The sequence below is a fragment of the Populus alba genome, chromosome 10, assembly GCF_005239225.2.
Source record: "Populus alba chromosome 10, ASM523922v2, whole genome shotgun sequence".
NCBI lineage: Eukaryota > Viridiplantae > Streptophyta > Magnoliopsida > Malpighiales > Salicaceae > Populus > Populus alba.
In genome coordinates, this window is record NC_133293.1 from 9,704,047 (window position 1) to 9,730,114 (window position 26,068).

The window sequence follows — 26,068 nt, forward strand, 5'->3', positions numbered from 1 at the left end:
GCACAGATTGTACTAACAAAAAATGATATTATATAAATATTCTATAATGGTCTCTCACAATCGCCGCTGTTATATACATTTTGCAGCATCTACATCAATTAGTAACAATTGTACTATATCTTTTCTGAAATTAGATCTAAGAGTATTTATGTCAAATGCCACTAAATATATCCATAGATCTAATATCAATAAAACTTTGTCATAATGGCTGCTAAAGCTGGTAGGTTGTTACTGTTTGGTATTGAGTTTTTAATCATGTTTTAAAAGTGGATTTGATATTTTTTTTAATGTTTTTTTTTAATAATTTCAATATGTTGATATATATAAAATAAAAATAAAATTTATATATTTACTCGCAATAAATACTTCCATGTAAACATTGTTTCTAGACAAATACAAAAGGAGCATGGAAAAAGATGCTTCTCCAGTAATTAGCTTTTACATTCTTTACATAAATCAACTGAAAAACATGTTTTTAACCTTTAATTATTCAGAGCTTAATATATTATATATCACAATACTAAACATGCAATAACTCTTCATCACTTCACCGACTAATCAAACAAATTAGCAAAATAATCAGCCTAACCAATCCCCAAATCAACCACTCAATTACAATTACAAAGTTTGGCTTGAGGCTGGATGTCTTCTTGTCAAGAGAACAGAGGGCCATAACTTTGGTGAGCAGCCTAAACAAGCTACGTGCCCTAGTGATTATAAAAATGGCCATCTACCAGTAACTACTTGAACCATTATAGGAGGAGCAAACGTCACAGATTATGAGCACCGCTGCCTTGCCTTCCTCTAAGACGACCCCATTTGTTGGCCTACCAAGTTATTTAGCTTCCGATAATAATTAAATAGTCTTTAGAAGTTAGTTACCTTTTAAAATATATTTTTTTTTATAAATACATCAAAATAATATTTTTTATTTTTAAAAATTTATTTAAAAACACTTTTAAAATCCATGACCTTTTAAAAACACTTTTAATAAACTAACACTATAGTGCCTCTTACAATATGATATTTGCATATGTCAACTTGCATCATCAGACACATGCTTGGTTTATTTTCCTCATAGATAATGCATATTGTGCTTGTTGGTGTCTAATATTCTTTTGTCCATCGACAATGGAGGCAAGCTTTTTATATAATTCGGGGTGTTGCTTTGTAAGCTTATTGGATTGATAGTAACGTAAGCTGGTAGCTTACAGTGAATATTTAAGATTCCTATGTTGTTGAAGATGAAGATCAATCCACCACACACTCAGCTATCAATTTCTCAAATGATAAATATATCAATTTAATCTCTAATCACACATCAGCGTCTATCAATGTGATTAAAGTTTAATTACTTGTAGGTTATTGTGGTGTAAGGCTGTCGGCCTCATTTACACACGCGCGCGAAATTGCTGCCTCGCACTTCGCATTTTTGTATACATTGCCTTTAAAGCTCATCCAAATTTCATTTTGGTTTTCTCAATTTGTCAATGTCATTCAACCATCAAGGCTAAGTCTTACGCTTGATTTTTCACTATATTAGATATAAATACTTCTTATTGCGCAGTTGATTTTGTTTCCTAATCCTTTTTTTTTTTTTGCTCTAGTTTGTGAATTTTTTTTAAAAAAAAAATAACTATTTTTTTTTCTTTTTATTCTTATCATTTTTTGTTTCAGTTTTTGGTGCTTGATTAATCAGAATCTTTAGTAAACTTTAATTTTTCCAATTTTTTTTTATTTTGTATGCCATTTATTTATGGGAATATTAAGTTGATGATCTAATGTATTTATTTTTATAATAGTTCTAATAACTATATTTTTGCAACAAAATTCAGCCATGAACGAACCCAAACAATCATAAAATTATATTACAAATTCACATACATAGTGCCCATTTTAGTTTAAAGGAGACTACTGGAATTGACTTGAGGTGAATGAGAGTTTTGGGTAAGACTATAAAGAGAGCGTTTTAAAAAAAATTTTATTAAATTTTTTTTATGTATGTATGATAAGTGGAGAGAATCTTCATTTGATAAAGCATAATTGATAATTTATTTATTTTTAAAGTTTTTGTTAAATAAGACTTTTAACCATTGCTGCAAATAATTCTTTACTTCAACCGGCTCTGAGACTATTGCAAGTGTCGTCTATGCTGGAAGGTCAAGTGACGAAAATTCTACTGACTTTAGAAGAAAATTAACACAAATTCACGGCCTTGGATTTATCGTCCATGTTAAAGGGGGACTGCATCATTTATTTTTCCCTAATAAGAACATTATAATACCTTTATTATCCCCAGAAAAATAACAACAAAAATAATAATAACCCTTTTGTTTGTCTCAATCACATCAAATTAAGTTGGTGTCACAGAAATAAACTATAAAGATATAATTTACAACCGAGATGATGACTGATGAAGGCATAAAAGGTATTTTAAAAGGAAAGGTAAACATGAAATGACTGGTTTTTTTTTTTCGGTCTCCAGCATCAAAATTAATCCACTTCTCTCCTCTGCGACTTGAGTGGTTGGATTCTTGTTTTAGGGTTCTTCTTTTCCTCGAGCAAAGCCAAATCAGCATCATTCCTACCCTTTATCTGTTCCATAGCAATAGCATTAGGGTTTAGGTGACTGTTCGGAAATAATTCTCCTGCTTCCAACTGTTTCACGATTTTAGTGTGATAGCGATGCTATTTTCATGTCTTGAGGGTTGAACTAGTCTGAGTTGATAGAACACTGGGTCACTCTAGCGTCTAAACTAAGAGTGTCGGACCCATCTACGATAACGCCAAGATGAGAAATATGAAAAAAATATATATATCAGATATGTAATTTTTATAATCTGAAAATGGCTGTTTGTTTGCTTTTCTTTAATAAAAAAAAAAAACCTATTTGTAAGATATGAAATATCCCAAAGGGTGAGTGATCCAATTATCAATTGATAATCGAGAAGATGTTGATATATATATAGCATTGCTTAAGAGGGTACCTATTTATCTGTCATCGTCGTTGTTGGAAATCATTAAAAATTGGAGTGGATGTTTCATTAATAAATCAACTGTGAAATAGTTAAGTCTTTCAAAGTCACTAGTACTCTATGATTTTAAGTGAAGTAGGTGATCTCCAGTAGTCTCTCAAGTCACCTGATGTAGCAGGGTTTGAGATAATAGGTTATTATAAACAGCAATATATAAAAATTTAAATTTTTACGGGAAATTTTAGAGGCTTATTTTTATAATATAACTCCTATAGCGCTGCAAGGGCCATTATATATTAAGATATTGAAATTCTTGCACTAGGACTCAGTTTGGATGGTTTTGTTATTTTTTTCGGATTTCCTTCCAGATTTTATGGTTATTTCCTTATTATTTTTAGTTTTTTATTTCATAATTGATGTAGGTTTTCCGGTCTATTTAAAATTTAATAAATCTTCTAAAAAAATATAATTCATCAATATTATTTTTAGAGATAATAAAATTATGAATTTGAGCTTCATATTTGCATCCCCTATCCTTATCAAATATTTATATTTTGTGTTTGAAGTTGTCTTTAACAAACACAAAACGCAAATATTTTATCAAATCTTTTTTAAAACAATATTATTCCATCAATTTCTTATGTTTACTATGCTAATTACCTAATTTACTTGGAAATGAAGTAAAGAAATCAACTATAGATTGCTTGAGTTATGGACTTAAAAAACAAGCTCCGTTAAAAGTATCCTAGAATTATCGTACCCATTATTCAATATTAAATCGCTTCATAAATGATTTTAAAAGCGCATCCCCACCTTGACCTGATATATTAAGTGAAATTTAATAATTGTTTCTTGAACATTGACTCCAATTTTTGAACCCAAAAAATTTAAAAAGGGAACAAACTTTCTTAATTATCAAACTATTCATTTGATTTTTTTTTAATTCCATGTATAAATCAGTCTTCAATCATGGTTTAGAAACAATAAATTAGAACGTTCGAAAGTAAAAGAATTGCTCCTTTTAAAGGAAAAAGAAAAAAGCTTGGAACATTTAAGCATGTTTGGAAATATGATTACGGTTGTTTTTTAAAAATAATTTTTATTTAAAAATATATTAAAATAATATATATTTTTTTTAAAAATATATTTTTTAATACCAGCATATCAAAATATAATTACAGTTGCTTTTTAAAATAATTTTACTAAAAAATATATCAAAATAATTTTTTTTATAATTATTTTTTATATTACGCATTAAAAAATTTAAAAATATAAAAAAAATTAATTTTAAAGCAAAAAAAAATCAAATTAAATTAAATTTTTTAAAACACAAAAACAAACAGTTAAAAAAGATGTCCACTAAAACCAAACCAACTGGGGATCATCTATATGTTTTTTTTCTTAGCTTAGCTTGAATGATTTTTCTTTCACTGCACTAACAGGATCATCTGATTAGTTACTCTTTTGGTTTTTCGTAGAATTATGAGAGGATGACTCAGTGATGCCATTGGTTTCCTGCTTCGTTTACAAGGTTTAAACACTTATTTTCAGTAGATAAAAAAATTCAAAATTCAAAATTCAAAACTCAAACCCTACTTTTATTTCACAAGAAATCGTTTTGTAACAGAGTTACAGTGTACAATTACCCTTTTATTGAGTTCATTATTGTTATCCGTCCGACTATATACATAGATTATAAATGCTCTTAAAGTTAAAGCACTCCGTATTTTTATCAGTCACTTAAATTTTCCAGTTTGAGAAACACTAAGACAAGGCTGAAAAAGGTTTCTTTCACACGGATTTGCAGTTTCTTTGCCTGTTGCTTTTTTATGGACCTGTTAATAAGAGTCCCTCTGTTATATAAAAAATAATTAATTAATTATCATGGGTTTAGAAACTATACATCTAATCCTTAGCTCCTTAAATCCATTTATAACTTCACTTTTTATATTCGTTTCATATTTTTTTTATTTCATGAATATAAAAGGATTGATACAAAAGAAGGTATTTTTTTAAAACGTAACACTAGTAAATTAAGCATGATCAAAACTGATCCAGAGACTAATTCATAAACTTTTGAAACTAGAGTGACCATTCCAATCATTTTTCAAAATTAAAGGGACTAATTTATAATTTACTCGAGTTCAAGATGATAAACACGAGAATCTCAAATGGGCTTCTAGCAAGCCAGGCCCCAGAAGTTCTGACTGTTGAGACAGATGATATAAGAGTGACCCTAAGCTACTTCAATTCCGAACGTAAAAAATCCAACCCTTTTTTACTATTTTTCAAAAGCTGAATTACAAATTGAAGGTTTCTTTGGACAAAAATAGTTTTTCCTCTGGTTACATGGAGTGGGTGACAAGAAAATACTTTAACAGAGACGAGAATTGGAGACTGTCAAGGAGAAACGGCACCGTAATGATTCAATGGTAACCTTACAAACCTAGCGAGGTCCTAGGAAATCCTTGCAATGCTCTCTGCTAAAACAACTCTATACACTGGGATAGTTCAGCAAAAGCTATAGATATGAATTCCTCCTTTTAATCCTTTTTATCGCTACGATATTTTATTTCAACACACGAACTAAAAAAAAAAAAAGGCAAGAGGAAAACAGGAATCATATTGCTCAATGAACTGAGAAGCAAAAGAAATGCACTACGCTTGTTCCATGATGGGCTCCAATACCCATAACTTTTTCGACTCCAGCTCCTTTCCTTTCAGGACCCATCACCTCCAAACAAGTCCGCCAGTTATATAAAACAGCTCCTATGGCCATTCATAACCGTGACTCACAAAGTTGGCACCATCTAACACTACCACAGCAAAATGGGCATCTTCTCAAGAAATAAGTGCAGTACTAATAACATACCTTTTCGGTTTTTATCAATCTCATTGAGACAACCAGAGAGGATTTCTGAAAGGCCTGCCTAAACATAAAACAAATGGTGATCATACGTAGAAAACACACACACATATCTTCAGCCTGGAGTCATCAATAGAAATATAATAAGAAATTCAGTATGCTTGGAGATATAAAATGGAAAGATAAATAGGTGTGAATAGATACAAAGCAATAACTGGATAGCATAAGCAAATCTGGTAACAACTTCTGCTGACCTTGTTTTCTGTAAGCATTTATCGGAACTAAGAGTCTAGCTGAAAAAACAACATAAGCAATCTGGACTACACTGGTTATACAAAACCACACAACAATATATGAGAAAATATAGCTCTGCTTCCATTGGTACACTTAGAAACATGTCAAAACAAAGTCACTGGGTAAAATTGTGATCACCTGCCAAAAAAATCAAAGCTGCTAGCATGGAGTGATCCGCCAAACCTTATTGCTGAATGGGTGGATGTGTCCTTGAATCAGGCACAAAGCCAGTGAAAGCAGGGATGATTTGATGACCACCCTCAGATTCCTTTATAGCAATTAGAATTTTCTAGCAGCAACCAAATTGCTGAACCAGTGACAATGGACATAGAAATTACTAGATAACCCAACCTAGAAGAAGGGCTGAGGTGGCGATTGCAATCTAACCTAAAATCTAAGGGACGATCAGAACTTGGATGGACTGTAATATGTCCGAGACAGCAATGACAAGGTCACCTGATTTGATCATTCCCCTCGCCTTGAGCAATGAGAAAGTTTTATTAAGGTTGCCTTCCATATCATCAGAGAAACTCAGGCGGAAAGGTATCAGGCCCCACTGTAGATTCAGGCGTCTCCTTACAGATGTCGTGCTTGTGAAAGCAAAGATTGGGCAATCAGGTCTGCAGCGTGACAAGAGAGAAGCCATGTGGCCTGTCTTTGTGTAGACAAAAAGTGCATCTACTCCCAAATTGTTAGCTGCAAAATGCAAATCATACCACATAACCCAAGTAAAATTTAATGAACAAATACATGTACACAAACAAAAATAAAGTGGCACTTCAAAGAAAGGTGAGAAGGGGAGGGGGGTTTAGAATCTAATTACTGGAGAGGCTGGTCACTCTGACAACCACCACCAATAAAGTAAGCAAGTCATGAGAACCAAACCAAGCAAAGAGGGAATGAAAACGAGATGCTTGGTTGAACCAATGTAATTAGATGACTTGCAACAATTTAGAACTGTATGATGACAATGGTCAGAAAAAGGTAACTCAATTTTAAGGCAATATGAAAAAATGAAAGAAAAGAAAAACAGGAAACAATAGCAATTACTGATCATGCAGTAGGGTGAAGAAGAAATATTACAAACAATATGCAAGACATAATTATCGAAATCCCCCTTTGAACACCAGTGACATGGATATATATAAAAGCATTTGTAACCTTAATTTGGGAGTTTGGACAGCTTCTAGAAATGTTGCTCTTCAATAAAATACAACAGTATATTCTAAATAGCTGGTGTAATTTTGCAATCAAAATATGATGGGTGCATTTTCTTCATTTTTCACTTTTCTTTACCTATGGTGTTCATATTCCACACACAAAAAAAAAAGGGTTTACTCAATGAATGAAACCCCTGAAAGTATTTTAAAATCGGTTTCTGTGAAGTGCCTCATTTTTCAAGTAGTTGCATCACACAAAACGCCTCTTATGCTAAAATAAATTCATTAGCAGATGTCTAGAAGACTAGAACCAAAGCGTGCATACCCATCTTTGCAGCAGAAATGCAAATCTCTTCAGAAATACTGTCAGAAAATGAGGATCCTACAACAGGGAGTTCCATAGCTTCATGGCATTTCTCTTCTCTCCACCACTTCTCAATTCTCACACTGACACTCCTCAGAACAGCCAATGCCTTTTCTGGGTATTGGCCCATGGCTGACTCACCAGATAGCATCAAAGCATCTGCCCTTTGCCTAACTGCTTCAGAAACATCAGCTACCTCAGCCCTGGTAGGTGTAGGGTATTCAATCATAGATTCAAGCAGCTGAGAGGCGACAATGACTGGCTTATTTAGCTGCCTACAAATTTGAACAATATTTTGCTGGGCCGCTGGGACCTGTTCTAATGGTATCTGAGCACCTAGATCTCCTCTGGCTACCATTGCTCCATCTGATGCTTGAATGATCTCCTCCAAGTTCTTCAATGAGTCAATACTCTCTATCTTTGCAATGACAGCTATATCACTGCATCAGAATTAAAAATCAGTGCCTGTCCAGAAAATTGGCAACTATGCCAACCATTTTATTAATGAAGGCAAACACTATAAAAAAAACACATGCAACATATGTTACTTTCAACATGACAGTAACTCAGCTTCATGTTGCAACTTTCAATGGTAACATAAACTGATCTAGTATTTGAAATCTAAAGATACCAGACACAATAAAGAAATCAAGACAAACTCAGTCCACCAAAAACCCAGATAAATGAAATACTGGATGTCCAGATAATGACAAAAGAACTTCCAAGTATTCCAGCAGGTAACAAAGAGTCCAGCCTTGTTCAGATTGGGGGACTGGCTAAGATGAGATTCAATCATAAGAGTGGAAAGCATTACATATTTTAATTTGATATGCTTACCTATCACGAGACCGTGCAGCTATGTAGCTTTTAAGATGAGTAATCACTTCAGCAGACTTGACAAAGGATATTGCAATGAAGTCAACGCCCTCTGCAATCCCAAAATCAATATCCAACCAATCCTGAAAAATATATATAGAAAAAAATGGTGATGAAATCAGATGAACATTTTCAACTTTGCAGAAAAAGGTGCGGTAGAAATGGGTGATGCAGCACTAACTGGTTAATTGATGTGGTGCACACCTCGCTAAAGATTTACAAAAACATATTTTTTGCTAAACATGCTGTTTGCATCAGCAGGCAACATCTACAGTTGATTTTTTATATTTACAAGACCTACAAGTGGTTTGTCAGAATGAACTCTCAACAACCCCTATTTATGAGGGAACTTTCAACTCCAGTTGTGAAAAGCTGAACAGACTACAGTTCTTCCAGGGTTAAGGTCACAATAGATTTCTGGAATGAGTTAACCTAGAAACTGAAGGCAATTCCCAACCTAAGGCTTAAATTGGAGTACATTTTATAAATTACCCTACATCTTAGTTTTTAAAATGCAATCTATTTCAAATATGTGTGTTTGTGTGTAACATTTATTTAAAAAAATATGATGGTATCCCCGCCAACAGAGAAAGTACTAATATAAAGTGGATGGAAGGGGTATGGCAGAAAAGAATGTTTCAGTATGAAAGTTCATTCACATGAAGTTTGCACTTGATGCATCATATAATGGACAGGCTAGGAAAGTCTTGTATGAAACCAAAAAATTAATCACTGATGATTGGTACAAAAGCATTCCCATTCAAAACCATCTAGCATAACTGGTATGTCCCTCATTTGTGAAGTAATAGATTTTCTATTTTGGGAATCCATGACAATGGACCAACTTTTTTTTCTTTATGAGGGTGGTCAATGGACAAACTTTAGTTATCAAGAAATTTAATTTCAGCTCGGGGAAATAAACCATCCAGTTAATGGTGAGAACCACTAAACAGATATAGAGAGAAAGAGAAGGGGGGAGGGGAGGGGAAGCAAAAATGAAATGAAATAAAAAAAAAATATTTTCTAAAAAATGGTGGTATATATTGTCTAGATGAAAATTCCCCACGCCTTCTCTAAATGTCAATTTTTATATCTTCTTGTTAATATTTGCATGAGATCGAGAAAATTTCAAGTTTAAGAACACTTTCTGAATCCTGAAAACTTGAACCGGATAACCAGTTAAGCACTCCTCAGCCCCCCAACCTCCTCTTAAAAGAAAGAAAGAAAGAAAGAAAGAAGAGAAAATAAAAGAAAAGGATTGATAACTTGATATATTCTCCTCAACTAATGACAGGCAAACTCTCAAAATTTCCGGAAGCATTTAAAGACGTGCAGGGAAAATATGGCTTTTCTACTTACTATCAATGACACCTTTCACACTTAGCAGAAGATATTGATTTCAATAACATATAAAAAATAGAGGCACCAACCTTCGAGGAAATTGTGGGGAGCATAGCATTGCGTTCTCGTACTAGACTTCCGTCCCTCCAGAAAGTCACATTAGCTCGTGGTAGCATCAGTCCAGGATCAGTACACCTACACTTGACATCTGGACCAATTTTCTCCATCACCTCAAACCTCACCATTCCACCATCAACAAGGAGTTCATCCCCAACTTTCACATCTGTTGATCATCAGATATTGGATTGAGTTACAGCTAAAGATTGGTAGTTTCTTGCAAAAACAAATAGTAATATTTTTTCGTCAAACAACGATAGCATTAAGAAAATTACCCTCAGCAAAACCATCATAATTCACATTGACGGTGCGTTCTGGTCGATGCGAATCAAATGCTCGCACACTAAAAGTCCAAATTTCACCATCCTGCACACACGCACGTCCAACAACTCGATACTATTACCTCCAAATCTAACGAAATTTTGCAAAATGACTCCAAATCTTAATGTACACTTTGAACAACTCCGACAACCAAATCACTTTGCGCATTATCTAATAATTTAATTAATCATGTTCAGCTTAAAAAAGTTAGCCTCGTCCTTCAATTGAATTAGAATAACATTCATAACAACATCCAAGAAAAAGGGGGGAAATCACATAATTTTACTGAATTATCCAAAATTGCAATGTTACCTCAGCTTTAGCAGAGGATGCACCACCGAGATCACCCATATGAATCTCACTACCTTCAGTATCCATCATAATAGCAACAGCAAAACCTTTCTCTTCATTCAATCTCCTCACTCTCTCAATCACTCTCCTGTGCCACTCACGCGTCCCATGACACATGTTAATTCGTGCAACATTCATTCCTCCAACAGCCAGCGCCTCCAGTTCTTCAAATCCACACGTCGCTGGCCCGATCGTGCACACCAGTTTTGTCCTCCTCGTGCTCCTGAACCCGTTCTCTTTCAATTCCGCCTCCGTCACCGCATCTACCTCGATCGAGCTCGAGTCGGAGGTAATTGATTGCGACGGCGGTGTATCATTGTCCTGCGGTGTAGAGGATAAAATCCCGCCTGCTCCGGTTCCGTTGTTGGAGATTAGGACTTGCGGAGACGTGCTGGAGTTGGGATCTGATGACGTGGAGGCTTTGATTGAGATGAGTTTCGGAGAGAAGGTGGTGGCCGGTAACCGGCGATTGCTGGAGGGCTTGGGGTAGGGTTGTTTGGGGAAAGTGAGGTTAGAGGGATTGAAGATGTGTAAAGACCGAGACATGGTTACCGGGAAAATGTGGTCAGGTGATGACAGGGAGGGAAGGAGGGTTTGGGGATTGGTTAACGAGGAAGGAAGGGGTTTTATTAAAGATAGGGAAAGGGGCGGATGCAACGAGGAGAGTAAGTGAGAAAGAGCTTTGTAGAAGTCGCCAAGTGAGCAGGGCAGGAAGGGGACAGAACGAGTCACTGTTGCCAAACATGATGTGTACTCTTTGCATTTATTTCCACTACGGCTAATTAGGAGGGTAGAGCGTGTTGCGGTGGGCTTTGCTGCAGGGAGAGTTTGGTCACCTGATTGACGGTCGGGAGTGTTTTATAATGTTGGTATTTAAAAAAAAAAAAATTATTTGAAAATATATTAAAATAATATTTTATTATTTTTTAAAAAATATTTTTATATTAATATATTAAAACAATCTAAAAATATAAAACATAATAATTTTAAATAAAAAAAATTAAAATTTATATAATTAGAATACGCAGCCAAATAAAAACTTCAATTGGAATGGTGTGGTTTATATTTCATTTTAATTATAAATTTAAAAAATATTTTGATATAATTAACATGATTTAAAGTTTTATATAAATTTCATAAAAAAAATTCAAATATTAAGTAAAAGAAATAATTGATAATTTTTAAATATATTTTTTCTATTCTATCATAATATCAAATGTACACCAAGTTTGATCGATTAGTTGGGTGGATGGGATTGTATTTTGGTCCCACTTGGTATTTTAGTTGCAGGAAAAAAAATGTTTTTATTTAGACCATATTTTTTTCTTGAAAAGTAATTTTTAGGAAACTATTTTTTAAATTTTCTTGTATTTGTTTGTCATTAGAAAAGTTGGTCAATGGAAAATATTTTCTCATCAACGGAAAACACTTTCCAATCAATTTCAGTCAAAGAAAAATTTGACTTGGTTTTCAGGAAAGTGTTTTCCCTTTAGCTGTGTTTGTTTTCCAGAAAGTGGTTTTCGGAAAATCACTTTTCCAAACTTTCTTGTGTTTGTTTGCCAGTAGGAAAGTTGGTCAATGGAAAACACTTTCCAGTAAAAAGAAAATTTAGCTTGGTTTTTCAAGAAAGTGTTTTCCTGAAAAATTTAGTGGGAAAACACTTTCCAGAAGTTGTGAAAAAATTAGAAATGTCATTATTTGCTGATTATATCAAATTTGATTCTCAAACTTTTGATTGCTATATATATTTTGTTTTGAATATTTTTTTTTCAATTTCATCTTTTTAAAATTTTATTTTTATATTAACTTTAGTCTTTATTTTTATAATTGTTATTTGCTTTTTCCTTATCATATTTTTATTGAAATTTTTTATCTATCAAATTTGGTCCTCATTCTTTTGATTGTTACTTATTTTATTTGAAATAATTTATGAAATGTTGATTATTATTATTTTAATTTCTTCATCTTTTATTTTTTTTTAGATTTGATCTCTATTATTTTGATTATTATTTATTTTTATTTAAGATAATTTATGAAATTATATTTTTTTTTCAATTTCATTCTTATTCAACTTTTAATTTGTAAGATTTGTTCCTCGTTATTTTAATAAACTTGAGAAAAATAAAATATTAATAAATTATTTTCCAGCTTATTTTCTATGACATAACCAAACACTGGAAAGTGTTTTTCCAACTTATTTTCTATTACATTATCAAATATCAGAAAATATTTTCTCGAAATTCACTTTCTTCAGAATTTATTTTTTTTAAAAAAAACTATTTTTCAGTAAATAAACAAATTCTTAATGATATTTTTTTCGTCATCTGAAGGTTTTTGACTGGTGCTGCTGAAGTACTGGAAGTGCTCCCAGCATATTCTTCGAAGCCTATAGTACCCAGCACAGGGGAAATTAAATGGACAGTTAGGATGATTTATTTTCTTAGTTTTCTATTTTATTTTTTTAAAAAAAGTGACTGTTCAGTCATCAGTGGAAGCTAAGATTATAAAAACCAAGGTCCACTTGGTATCGTCACTGCTTATATTTTTTTACCTTTTTTTTTATTTCGAAAACAACGGAAATAAAGAATAACGTTTCAAACTGGTAAATTGAGACATCAAAAATAAAATGAAATTTATAATCATTAAAGCAATATTTTCCAAACTGTCATTCAAAGCTTTTTTTTTTTTAAATTTAAAAATTGGTTTTCTAGTAATTATTAAATTGTCTAGGGGCAATTTGATTTTTTAATAAATATAAATATTGTTTAAAAATAAAAAAGTAATTAACACATACAATACACATGTCAGCAAGAAGGCAACACTCATGCTCTTCTAGCTGTGTGTGAGGCGGCACCCTACCTCCAAATGTCGCCTTCTATGATAGGTGGTGGGGCGCATAAAACTCAGTGCAAAGGTCCATTGCAAAAGATGCATCCTTTCTGAATATGAATATAACTTACTTTTTCTTTGATGGGCTATTTGGAATGATGATCACCATGCCTCCTTTAGGCTCATTTTGCATCTGGAGTAGAGAGTCGTATGTAGTAATTCTGTGGAAGTCTTGTTATATTTCAAGGGGAAGGTCAAATTCCATGAACCTAAAGCAAATGAATAGTCAACATACTATTAAAAAAATATGATAAATTATAATAATTCATTTAAAATATCATGAAATTATAAAAAAGTATTTAGATTTAAAGATTTGACAAAATCATATATTATATATTCAAAATCCCGTTAATAAAAAACAATAGAAAAATCAATCAATTTTAAAAATTAGAAAAATAATATTAAAATGATTCAAAATTGTCAGTTCCCTGTTTTTGGTATGAATTTGAAATTCTCAATCTAATAATTCATTCTAAGAAAAAAAAATTTCAATGAAAAATGGAGTTTCCCTCTTAAGCAATGTTAAAAATAAATAAACACACACACACAGATATATGCATCATTTATTTTTCCCTAATAAGGGGAAATTGTCAATGAAAAATGGAGTGGTCTTAGAGAAGAAAATAAGTTCCTTTGCTTCTTTAATTTAGAATCGGAAAAGGCATGAAGTTGGTTAAATTAACTAGAGAAAATGAATTTCAATATAATAGAAAATGAGTTTTGTCACTTTAACTTGCTCATGTATCGGTTCCTTGCATCACTTCTCTCACTTCGAATCATAGTTTTGAAATTCGACCCGACCATTGACCCGGTCAAGTGATCGAGTCACAGGTCAGATGGGTCAACCCAAAAAAACTATATAAAAAAACACATAATTAATTACAATGCAACACTTACATAAGCCAAATTTAAATTATAAACCAACATTATAGTGGTGTTCATAATCATCTTCCCGATCAGGTAAAACATGTCAAAAAGCTACTTCCTAATTCACACTGGCTATGATGAAGTTTACTTTATTTGGGAAGCCAATAATTGTAAATGCATGATTTCAGGTCCATTAATTTACTCAATTTTACTGATAAAAAAGGAAATAGTTCATTCATCAGATGGGCTGTAGTCCTTTCAGGATCTGTCGACTGCATTTCTAATGTCGCTACTCTTGCAAGTTTTTTCTTGATTTTTTTGCTTGATTTTTATTTTTATTTTCCCACATAGTATAATTGCACAAGCTGTTGAACATCGCTTGCAACTTCATGATACATTTGGAGGTTATCGTTTACTTAACAGGAACACCAAGGCCCCATCATAACGATAGGTTATTTTTTACTTTATCAGCCCCAGTTTATTATGGTTTTTGTTTCACCCGGGTCTGGCCGGGTGGACCGGGTCCTGGGTCGACCAGTCTGGCCGGGCCAATTTCCAAGCGGGTTTTGGCCTTCATCCGGACCGGTTCCATGCCCGGGTCGGCCGGGTTCCGGGTTGACCCGCCGGGCCAATCCGGGTTTTAAAACACTGCTTCGAATACGCCTGCAAAAATCAGAATATGTGTATGATTACCTGCCTTGCTCTCTCTTACTCAAGTATTTTATAAGGGGAAAACAGTAAATCAAGAATTTCTGAGAGCCGGGCTGGTTTGGGAAGACATTACTTTACAACCAAAAGAAAATGACTTCCATCATAATCACAATAAATTATGAAGATAGAATACCATTGATGGCCTGTTCTGTCTCTTGAATTGCTCCGGTTACGCCTCCGAGGTGAGTGCTTGGAATCACTTCTCTGGATTGGACTAGGCCTGCAAAAAACACAATATTTATGCGTTTTTCATGCTTTGGTTTCTCTATTTTATGAAGGGAAAACAGGTATATGAAGAACGTTTGAGAGAAAGAGTATACCATCGGGATCCTTGGGAAGTCTTGTCTCTCAATTTGCTCCTTGAATGCCTAGGGACTGATTCCTTGGCACTATTCCCGTCGCCTTCATAATTCCTGAAAAAATGATAACACGTGTCAGTTTTTCTTGCTTCGAGCACTCCTGCTGAAACAAACATAACAAGAGCCAATTGCTGTCGGTGTACTAACGAGAGAATACCATCAAGGGGAAGTTTTTTCTCTTGACTTGCTTTGGTAATGGCTTGGAGATGACTGATTGGAATGGCCTTTCTGATTTTGATCATGCCTGAAAAGTTCAGAATATTTACAACGACAAGTCACCACATCTGCTATACTAAGACAGATTAGCTTTTCTGCCTTTTGAATTAAAAAGGAAGTTTTCCCGCATAAGAAAGCAGATAAAGAGTTTATGAAACATCTTTTCATACGTGCATATTGTTAGGTATTGCCATTAGTGGGGCTACCCCACCACTAGTAAGTGGAAGCATGAATTATGGCATAATTCATGCCATGTTTTCAGCCATGGTCTTGCCTATATAAAAACTTATATTTGAGAGCAAGAATGTGAGAGTGTGAGAGAACGTGAGAATGAAGTGAAGAGAAAGAGCTGCTGCCCATGGCAGCAGCCCTGCAGCCATTGCAGCTGCGAGAATAGTGAGTTGAGTTGAGAGGATGTGCCTCCTCCTCCATGTATTTATTGTATCCTTTCTCTAATTTCTAATAAATGAACTCTCTCCCGTGGATGTAGGCGGTTTTGCCGAACCACGTAAAATATTCTGTCACAGTGTGCTTATCCCTCCGTTGAGCAATTATCAGTACATCACCGGTCACCGGATTCCGCGCCCAACAATTGGTATCAGAGCATATGGTTAAAGTGGTGTTTGATTTTTGCTCAAAAATGAAAGTTGTCAAAATTGTGTTTTGACCATACCACTGTGTAGAGGAGGACGAGACGAAGCCACTGGTGAAAACCGCGTCGAAATCGGATTTGGAAATGTCCACACGCGCCGTCACGCGCCGACGAAGAGACTGGCCACGCGCGCAGACGCGCGCCACGCGTCACACGCGTCTTCTTCGCCCGGATGGGCTGACCCGACCCGAATACCAGACGACCCGACCCACGTGGCTGACCCGGATAAGGATGACGTCATCATGACGTAATTTGTGACGTCAGCATGCACAGTAAGCATGGCCCATGATGACATCAGCATGACATAATGGTGGCGTCAGCTAAGTGGGGCCCACTGCCACGTCAGCGCCGCGGAGCCGAGCCAGTGGAGCCGAGCCGAGCCGCGAGCTGAGGGAAAGGATTCTGTGCAGCAGAGTCTAGGTGCAACCGGATCTGATAGTGAATCTGAGCCGTTGATCAGGCCAGAATTGTTTTGATCAAATCTTAGCTGTATGATGTGCGATTTGGACGATTCAAGACATGTTTCCAGCTAATTGGAGCATTCCGGATGCAATGGTACGGTCCGATCGTTGAGATTCAAGACCGAAAATGGCAGTGGTGAATTATTGAAGAGAGATTGCCCGATCAGGAAGCATCTGAGGGTCTGGACTGAGGTCGATGGAGATGAAGAAGAAGAAGGTGCACATGTTTACCCAATTACATGCGCTAAACTGTTAAATGGAAAAATTTAATGCCTTGATGGAAGGCAAAATTGGGACACTCAGGACACCCGAGATGTGGACGATTTGAGGTGTAGAGTGAAAACTGATGAAGACCAATCTTGTCGAATCTAAGCACTGGTAGTCTCGCCAGATGTTGAGAAATCATGTATTAAACCTGTATATCCCAGATCACTTGTAAAGGAAAGCCGCAACAAAGCTAGCAAATGGTTGTATATACGAAGAGACAGTACGATGGATAGATATGGCCTAAGAAGTTCTGTCTAGGAGATTGGGTTTTAAGCGGGACTAGTGTGACCCCTCCAATCTTTCCTGGGAACTTGCTTAGTGGAAGGATTATCCATACGGTACTATTTTCGTATATATAGCAGTTTGTAATGAAACGGTTGAAGACTAGCAGGATGACGGCACAAAGGAACAGTTGTGTTCCGCATGATCAAGGATCTAATGGAGTGGTGATTTCTCCAAAGAAGGCAGATTCGGTGATTGTGATTTCTCGAGGGGAGAATTGATGAAGACCCTGATAATGGAAGAGAAATACAGCAAGGGAATGAAGATTGGCACCCTATTTTGACTTGGACAGGTGTTGTGACAGGATGAGCTGCTGTCAAACATAAGCAAGGAATAGGGAGAAATCTGGAGAACAGAAATTGCACGAGGGCACACGGAGATTGTGCAAGAGTACCCGAGGGATCCAACGAGGTACTGAAATGAGACAACAGGTGCAAAGAGAAGAAGTGTTCCCAGATGAAGCTCAGAGCAGAGACTGTTAAAGTTTGTACAACAGGAAGTCTTTTATGCTCTTGATGAAAACAACAGGCGAAGACCTTTCCAATGCATGCAAGGATGGAAAGAGAGCTGTTGCAGAGGCACCTAATTGAGGGGGTGCAAATGCCTATGATAAAAGGCGAAGACACCAAAGAGAGTGGTGTAGGTGGAGCTGTCAAGCAGAAAGGCATAGAAGCTCCAAACATAGAAATCGAGGTGGAGGATTGCGAGGAGTATACTGCAACTTTCTCTTTCTATGTAGTTAGTGGCAGTAATCTCTCCCAAGTCCACATGGTGGTAGAGAATCTTGGAGCCACTTGAGTCATCCCCAATGAAGGAGGATGAGACCGCCCCATGACAACGGGCGGAGACACCTTAGAGAGAAGGTGTGAGGGCTATGAAATGAGCCCAAGATCAGGTCGCCCAAGACAACAGGTGTAGACACCTCAGACGGAAGGTGTGGGCCACGATGTGAGCCCAGTTCAAACCGCCGCATGACGACGAGCGGAGACACCTCATGAGAAGGTGTGAGGGCCAGGATAGGAGCCCAAGTTCAGAACGCCCCAGAGCCGATGTGATGGCTAGATATAAGTGGACAGATGGATAGCCAATGAAGTGGCTATGATGAGTATGAAGACAAATGCAGGATTGACTTTCATGGATATTGCCCCCATGCTAAAGATCAATGAGCTAGAAGACATTTGCCTTGGACAATAAGTGGATAACTTGTGGAGCATTAAGACGCGGCTGCTATGAAGGAGCAGAGGGCATGCGCAGGTTCCGGGAACGAGTTGACTCTTGTCAAGGTGGTGAGCTCGGTAATGACATTGTAATACTCAGAGTATGGAGATAGATATGGATCAACCTTTAATGGGCTGCCCCCATGGTTAAAGGTGGAGAGCTACCTGGACTCTTACGACTAAGAGCGAGAGACTCATGGAGAAGTAAGGCGTGGTTCCTATGGTGGAACAAAGGGCAGGCGCAACTCCTGGATGAGTAGACTCTTGGAAGAGTGGTGGGCTTGTGATCATATTGAGATACTCAAATAATGACTGTCGCACTTGGAATATCCGTTTGAGGGGGTGTTGTAAGCCTTGGTGTAAGGCTTGATAAATCATTCCGGACTGAGCATGGCTGATACGCTCGAAGGGGAATGTTGTGTCCCAGAGACAAGCGTTAACACTCTTCAGATGTGATGTGTGAGACCATCTGGTTGAAGTGATCCTTTGGTGTAAGCAAGGGTGTGCTTTGGTGACTCTGGTGATTGAAAAGTTGGGCGAGTACCTGTAAACTTAGCCACAGACGCTCTCGGAATGGTAAGCTTGGAAGAGCTGCAAGATGCAAGCTTGTGCTGAAGAAGCAAGAGGAAAATTGCCCACATAAATGGCAAAGGGGGTGATTGTTAGGTATTGCCATTAGTGGGGCTACCCCACCACTAGTAAGTGGAAGCATGAATTATGGCATAATTCATGCCATGTTTTCAGCCATGGTCTTGCCTATATAAAGGCTTATATTTGAGAGCAAGAATGTGAGAGTGTGAGAGAACGTGAGAATGAAGTGAAGAGAAAGAGGAGAGAAAGAGCTGCTGCCCATGGCAGCAGCCCTGCAGCTGCGAGAATAGTGAGTTGAGTTGAGAGGATGTGCCTCCTCCTCCATGTATTTATTGTATCCTTTCTCTAATTTCTAATAAATGGACTCTCTCCCGTGGATGTAGGCGGTTTTGCCGAACCACGTAAAATATTCTGTCACAGTGTGCTTATCCCTCCGTTGAGCAATTATCAGTACATCACCGGTCACCGGATTCCGCGCCCAACACATATAGGAAAATAGCAAGCTAACATCAGAATGGATCAAAGCAAGCCAACATCAAAAACCTGGATTTAGAGTGGTGCTCAACAACTCTTGTGTCTTTTTTACTTTCTTTTTCTCGAATGTCTTCCTTCAGAAGGCAAACTGGAATCTGTCAAAGAACCCAAATAATTGGAACACTGTTGAAAACTACAGCCAGAAACTTGAAATTACAGAGCATAGTCTTCATCTGCCTTTTCAATATGCAATTGCTGGAGAAATCTTTTTTTTACCTGACAAGGCAAATCATATTGGTTTTTCTCAGGAAAGAAAAGCATTAAGATTCCAAACTGTTTAGAAAATTCAGCAAATGCTATACCTTTCCTTATCAAGATTGAATTAAGACTTCTAGTTTTAGGAGAAACTCCACATGCTGTAATGATGACAAGATGTTCGGGCCTTCCATCAGGAAATGTTTGGACCTGTTCAATTTTCTGCACAGTTTCATAGCCTCTCACAACTCTTCCAAACACAACATGTTTCCTGGAAACAGGTAGAATATGCCATCATTGAATGTTGTGTAATAATAAAGTATAAGTGAAGCTGAATAAGTTGTTAGCATGGTGAAATACAAAGTAATCTAGAAAATAGGAATTAGAAATTAGAGCTCTGTGCCAAATAACAAAATAACACCATACCCATCGAGTTCATGTAGCTCATTGAAGGTGATAAAGAAACAGGATCGATTGTATATTTATGATAATCACTTGCCGTTGTGAGAAGACAAGGTGCATCATGTTTGAGTCTCTCGCCCTCATCTGCATGTGTAAAGATTGAAGACGTTAACATAATTACAGAAAACGATAATCCAAACTACAGTCACAAGCAAACTTCTCCTTTCAGATACACACATAAGAAAACATGCATCGGAAACAAAGATACAAGAGGGTGACTGAGATCTGCATATTAAGGCACACGGGCTCATATTACATACCAAAAAATGTTCTCTCCACCAGTTCCTGAAATCATCATTGTAGCTGATGCTTTACTAATCTGTGAATAACGATGAAAAAAAAAACGGCTGCATAACTAAAAGGATCAGAAGACCTTGCTGTTGACTAACCATTTTCCTCAGAGAAATCTCCACCCTGTGAAGATGGAAAAAACATTAAGAAGAGAATAAGGTTGCATGAAACATTTAGCAAAACCAAGGGATGCAAATGATGAGATTTTTTTGGTTCCATGAAAAATGAGACATATCATTCAATAGAAGGTCTAGTCCATAATAAATGATTTCACTAATTCTATGAACAGGCTCATACCAAAATCTATCTATCGTAATAGAATGAAACAATGAATCACTGCATGAACCACGAAAACAGTGAGCATAACTTTTACTTATTTAATGGCATGCTGTAATGACCGCTATTTAGAGGCTTCTGGATACAGCAAACTATAGACAAACTATAAAGCCGTTAAGGGAGAAAGGAAGGAAGACGAATACCTCAGCCCATTTTCCCCTCACTATATTATAAAAAGTTGACCCTTTGAGGTACATAGGCTTTCCCGTATGCTTTCCAAGCCCCATGTCAACTGGCACTTGAGTTTGATATATAGTTCCTATTGAGATTCATGAGATGGCAAAAATTATAATTTTGACCTAATTAATTTACAGAAGCCACCCATCTGATAATCTATATGTCAACTGGCACACAAATAGAACCAATTGCATGTTTATCCAGCTTTCTAAACAAGTTCACATTGTCAAATTCAAGCATCATGCCTTTCAGAATTTCTAACAATATAGAGAAGATTTACATGTCACCTGCGCAAAGCGCTAGAAAGTTCTGTGCAGTCTTAGGGACCTGATCTGCAAGAAGCTGAAAAGGGCATGACTGCGTAAATACAGGGCCACAATGGGGTGTGAACAGAGAAAATATCTTACCTCTATTCCAATTCTTTCTGCAAGATTCCCGCCAATGGATATGTCTAAAAATACTTCAGGATTTTGTGTATTTCTCATTCTTCTTCTCTCAAAAGAGCTAATGTAACATTAATAACTCAAACTTTAATTAGAACTTAGAACAATTTTCTTAAAGCTGTGACAGACAAATCCAGTAAATTTATACTCAAAATGTCTAACATCACCAAATTTGTAAATGAACACAAACTTAAGTAGGTAATAACAATATAAGAAAATTATAAAGCTTCCAGCAAGCCATCATAATAATCCTAGCAGATGATCTACTTTTCAACAAAGTAGAAAGACACGAACAACTGTAGGTTATCAAATCACTCTGATAACACAAAATATTATTGACAGTATGTGCAATTGTGCATTATTAGACTTCTACAGTTAGTAGCTCATATGCCCCAAACTGCTTGGATGTCGAAGCAGAATTTCTTTTCGGCATATTAACTAATTACCTGTCAAAGAACCTAAATACCATCGCAAAATTCACTTAAGGGGCAGTTTTTGCAGTGCCTTTAAACCATTTTCCTTAAGCTAAATAAAAAGTGAAAAGGATAATTAATAACAATGACCTTGCCAATTGTTGTATATCACAATGTCAAAAAATTATTTCAACTCAATAGCTTAAATTATCAGGTGAGATTCAAGATATGATTTATTTTATTCTCTAACACACACCCTCAAGTGAAAGCTCTTTGATCTTGAAACTTGTACAAGCCCACATTACCTTGTGCTTGATTTTTTTATCAAATAAATGGGGATGATGAGATTCGAATTCATGACCGCGTAATCATCAAGGCTCTAATACCATATCAAAGAACCACTTCAACCAAATAGCTTAAGCAAGCTAAATCAAACAAAAAAATTCATTAAAAAGAACAAAAAAGAAAAAAACAGCATATAATTATAATTATAATAAATATAAAATATTAATAAATAAATATATTAAAAATAAAAAAAGTGAAAGGCGTGGGAAACTACAACAGTTTTTCCACGCATTTTTAGAATATTATTTAATATATCAAGAAAACAACCTTCCGCCAAAATAGTATAATAATTGCAATTGTTTGTATTAAATTGGGCTCGGATTTTACATTTTATTGAAATAAAAAACATCAAGATAAGCAAGCACTAGTAAGAACACAAGACGGAGGTTCTTTTCTTTTACGTTTGATGACTTCTTCTCCTCCATTTTCTCAGTAACCAAACAGAAGATAATGAGAAACCCATAATACATTCCAATAAAAGAACGCTCCCCAATTCACACAAGGGAAGATAGCGAAAAATAAAGAATAACAAGCGACTAGCAATAATTAACAAGAACAGGAGGTGCACGCATCTTGTTGTTGACGGAGAGGGGCTGTTTCTCTGAGAAAGGAAAACGGGCTCTCTTGGATTTTATTTGTGTGCAATGGGTTCATATACAAAACATGAAGGAAAATAGCCGCGAAGGGGATGTATCATGCATGCGTGCAGGGAGTTGAGCCGTTATGATCGTTTTATATATAACGTTCCCTTAGAATACACAAAAAATGACAAATGAAATATTTCAAAATGATTTGCTTATCCTTGTAGTGTAATATTGAAGTTTGATATGGTCTGTGTTTGCACTGACTATATAATTAAAAATATTTCATTAATTAATATACATTATGTAAATTTCATTGAAAACTCTTTCTTAAAGTTTTCATTAAGAAAAAAACTATAATTTATAATTTTTATTAAATTTATTTTTTCAAACTATAACAATGAAAAATATATCACTACCAAACACACATAGAAACCTGGTCGTAACAACATGGGAAATCTATAGTGAAAATAAAAGATGAATCTGAAAAAGAAAAAAAAAGGAAGAAGGTAAATTGGGCTAGTAACTTTTCCTTGTTCGCATCCTTCCTAGTTCTACTAATCAATAGTTTAGCATGTGGAGGACTTGTTGCTGACCAACCAACATCTTGATTCATCATTCTCAAAATCGCACATTGAATAAAAACAATAATACCTAGCTTTTTACAAGTCATTGACAAACCTTTTTTCAACTAATTTTTCTTCTTCTCTTGTTTCTATATATATATATATATATATATATTTTATGGACTCACCGGGGCTCCTCTTTGGCTTCTTAATATTAAGAAATAAGAAAACTAAAAAAGATAGAGAAAACATTGTTCACTTAGAGTCTTAGACACAACTCACTATGGCCTGGGACAATGTTTTCTTTTTCTTGGTCTTTAAAAAAAAGAAGCTTTTTGTCATGTGTTTAAGGGTAAAATAATCTTTATCTTAGGATAATTTTGGTATTCTAAAATTGATTGGAGGAAGAACGGGTATTTCACATTTGGATTAATGTACAGTGAATCTACAACACTATCTTTAAAATAATTTAATTTTTGAACTTCTAATCAAGGTTAGTTTTTTATTTTCAACTAGAAATACATATTAAAAGAACATTTTTACCCTAGGAATAAAAAAAATATCATGCAAATGGAAGGCCTTTTTGTTATTTTCAATATTGTTGCATAGTAAAAAAATCTTGACACCATAATTTTAAAACCTGGTCTTTTAAACCCCAGCCCAACCCGACGGGTCGACCTGGGACTTGGCATATCCAGGAGATGGAACCAGGCTGGATTAAAGAAAAAACAGGGAAAAAAAAATCCGGTGTGACTCGGTGGGTTAACCAGGTCGCAAAACCCGGTTGCAACCCATTGACTTTTGTTTTTTTCCTTACAAAAATGATATTCTTTTAATTTTTTTTTTAAATTGATCCGGTCAAAACCTGGAACTCGGGCATTGGATTGGGCCGATTCTAAAAACTATGCTTGACACCCTTTGTGTCAAGTAATTAACTCTTAGGTTAAAATGATATTTTTGTTATTTTATTGTTGTTTTTTTTTTAATTAATTGTTTGGGGTGGGGTCATTTGAGTATTTTAATAATTAAAAAAATAATTAAAGAAAAAAGACAGATTCGTGTTGCGCACGCATCAACAGCTTCATTGTCTTTGGAACGATGCACGCAGTTGATTCTAGAGGCAAAAAAATATCATTTCAGGGTGGCTTCATGTTCATCTCAACATCTCCTCTCTAAATATATGGTGCATGCATCAATAAAAGGTTTTGGTTTGTCACCGGTGATTTTTTTCTTTCTTTTTAACTCAGTATTTATGTCCTACCATCTGATTTTCTAGGTCAACCCCTAAACTTTTATTTATTTTTTATTTAATTTCTATTCTTTTGGTTATAATTTTATTAAAAAATAATTTATTGAATTAGATAATTTTAGAGTTGCAAATTTTTTTTTCAATTCCACCCTTTAAAAAAAAATTCCTCATAGATTTCGTTCTCGTTGTCTAGGCAATGGACCTGTAAAGTTGTTGCTGTAGGACTCGTTCAAATCGAGTTCGAGAAGTTGGACACAATTTTCAGCAATTGGTGTGGCCTAGTCGTGGTGAGGACTCGATCAATTTCCTTCAAGTTAGTTTATAGGTCAACAGTCTTCTAATAACTTACAGCGTAAGTGTTGGACCACAATTCACGTGAATGCTGGGCCTTCTAAGAGAAGCCGTGGACTGAATTCTATGATACGTACTTACCGTACTGTATAATACAGCCTGCAATGTACTGTCGCAACCACCGATATCGTAATTATCTTGACAGATCGTTTTTATAATTTAAAAATTATTTATTTAATTTTTTGTTTTAAATTATTTCTTTTATATTTTTAAATTATTTTAAATTCTGTTTGAGAATATGACTTGGTTGATTTTCAAAATATTTTTCACTCAAAAATATATCAAAATAATATTTTTTATTTTTTAAAAAAAACATTAATTTTAAAATCAGTATATCAGATAAAAAAATATCAAAAAATATTAATTTAAAATAAATAAATAAAAAAAATTTCAATTTTTTTCAAAAACATTTTTACAACTTAAAAATATTAAAAATAATTATTTCAAATAAAAAAAATATTATTTTAATATATTATATAAAAAATATATTTTTAAAAACAACCTGTAATATGAACACCCCAATAAAGAGAAACCGCGTCGACAGGCAGTCTCATTAATAAGCATCTAGCTCCATTTATGACTCAAGGCTGGCATTAATCATATATTATAAAAAGATTAACTACATCATAAGCCGGCCAAGGAGTTTAAACACACGCCCCCAGTCGAGTAGGAATGGTCCCACTCATATTTTCCTTTTAATTAACAATAAAGTTAATAAACTGTAATTGTTAAAAGGAGATAATGTAGCATGGGCAGATTGAAATCCTTTCATATTTGGTAATATTTATTATTTTTAAATCATGAAATTCAAATGAAGGAACTTAATTTTAACATATTTAAAAATGATAAAAATATAATTACTTGATGTTTCTTTCAGAATCATTATATTACAAAACAATGATAAAATTTGAAATATAATGAACATATCCAAAAATGAGAGATATAATA

At 35.0% G+C, this 26,068-nt stretch overlaps 2 protein-coding genes across 2 annotated transcripts; both read right to left on the reverse strand.

Moving 5' to 3' along the window:
• Positions 1-6,038: 6,038 nt before the first annotated feature.
• LOC118061512 (pyruvate kinase isozyme A, chloroplastic) lies at positions 6,039-11,410 on the reverse strand. The gene is made up of 6 exons (XM_035074967.2): positions 10,627-11,410; positions 10,269-10,359; positions 9,966-10,159; positions 8,497-8,618; positions 7,621-8,099; positions 6,039-6,831 (listed from the first exon to the last, which is right to left on the reverse strand). The coding sequence occupies exons 1-6, from the start codon at positions 11,209-11,211 to the stop codon at positions 6,530-6,532; spliced, it is 1,773 nt and encodes a 590-aa protein (XP_034930858.1). The 5' UTR covers positions 11,212-11,410; the 3' UTR covers positions 6,039-6,529.
• An 8,276-nt stretch (positions 11,411-19,686) lies between these two features.
• Positions 19,687-21,222, reverse strand: LOC118061619 (uncharacterized). Its single transcript, XM_035075118.1, has 5 exons — positions 21,139-21,222; positions 20,758-20,782; positions 20,326-20,452; positions 19,928-20,177; positions 19,687-19,806 (listed from the first exon to the last, which is right to left on the reverse strand). Exons 1-5 carry the CDS (start codon positions 21,220-21,222, stop codon positions 19,687-19,689), a joined length of 606 nt encoding a protein of 201 aa, XP_034931009.1.
• Positions 21,223-26,068: the final 4,846 nt, after the last annotated feature.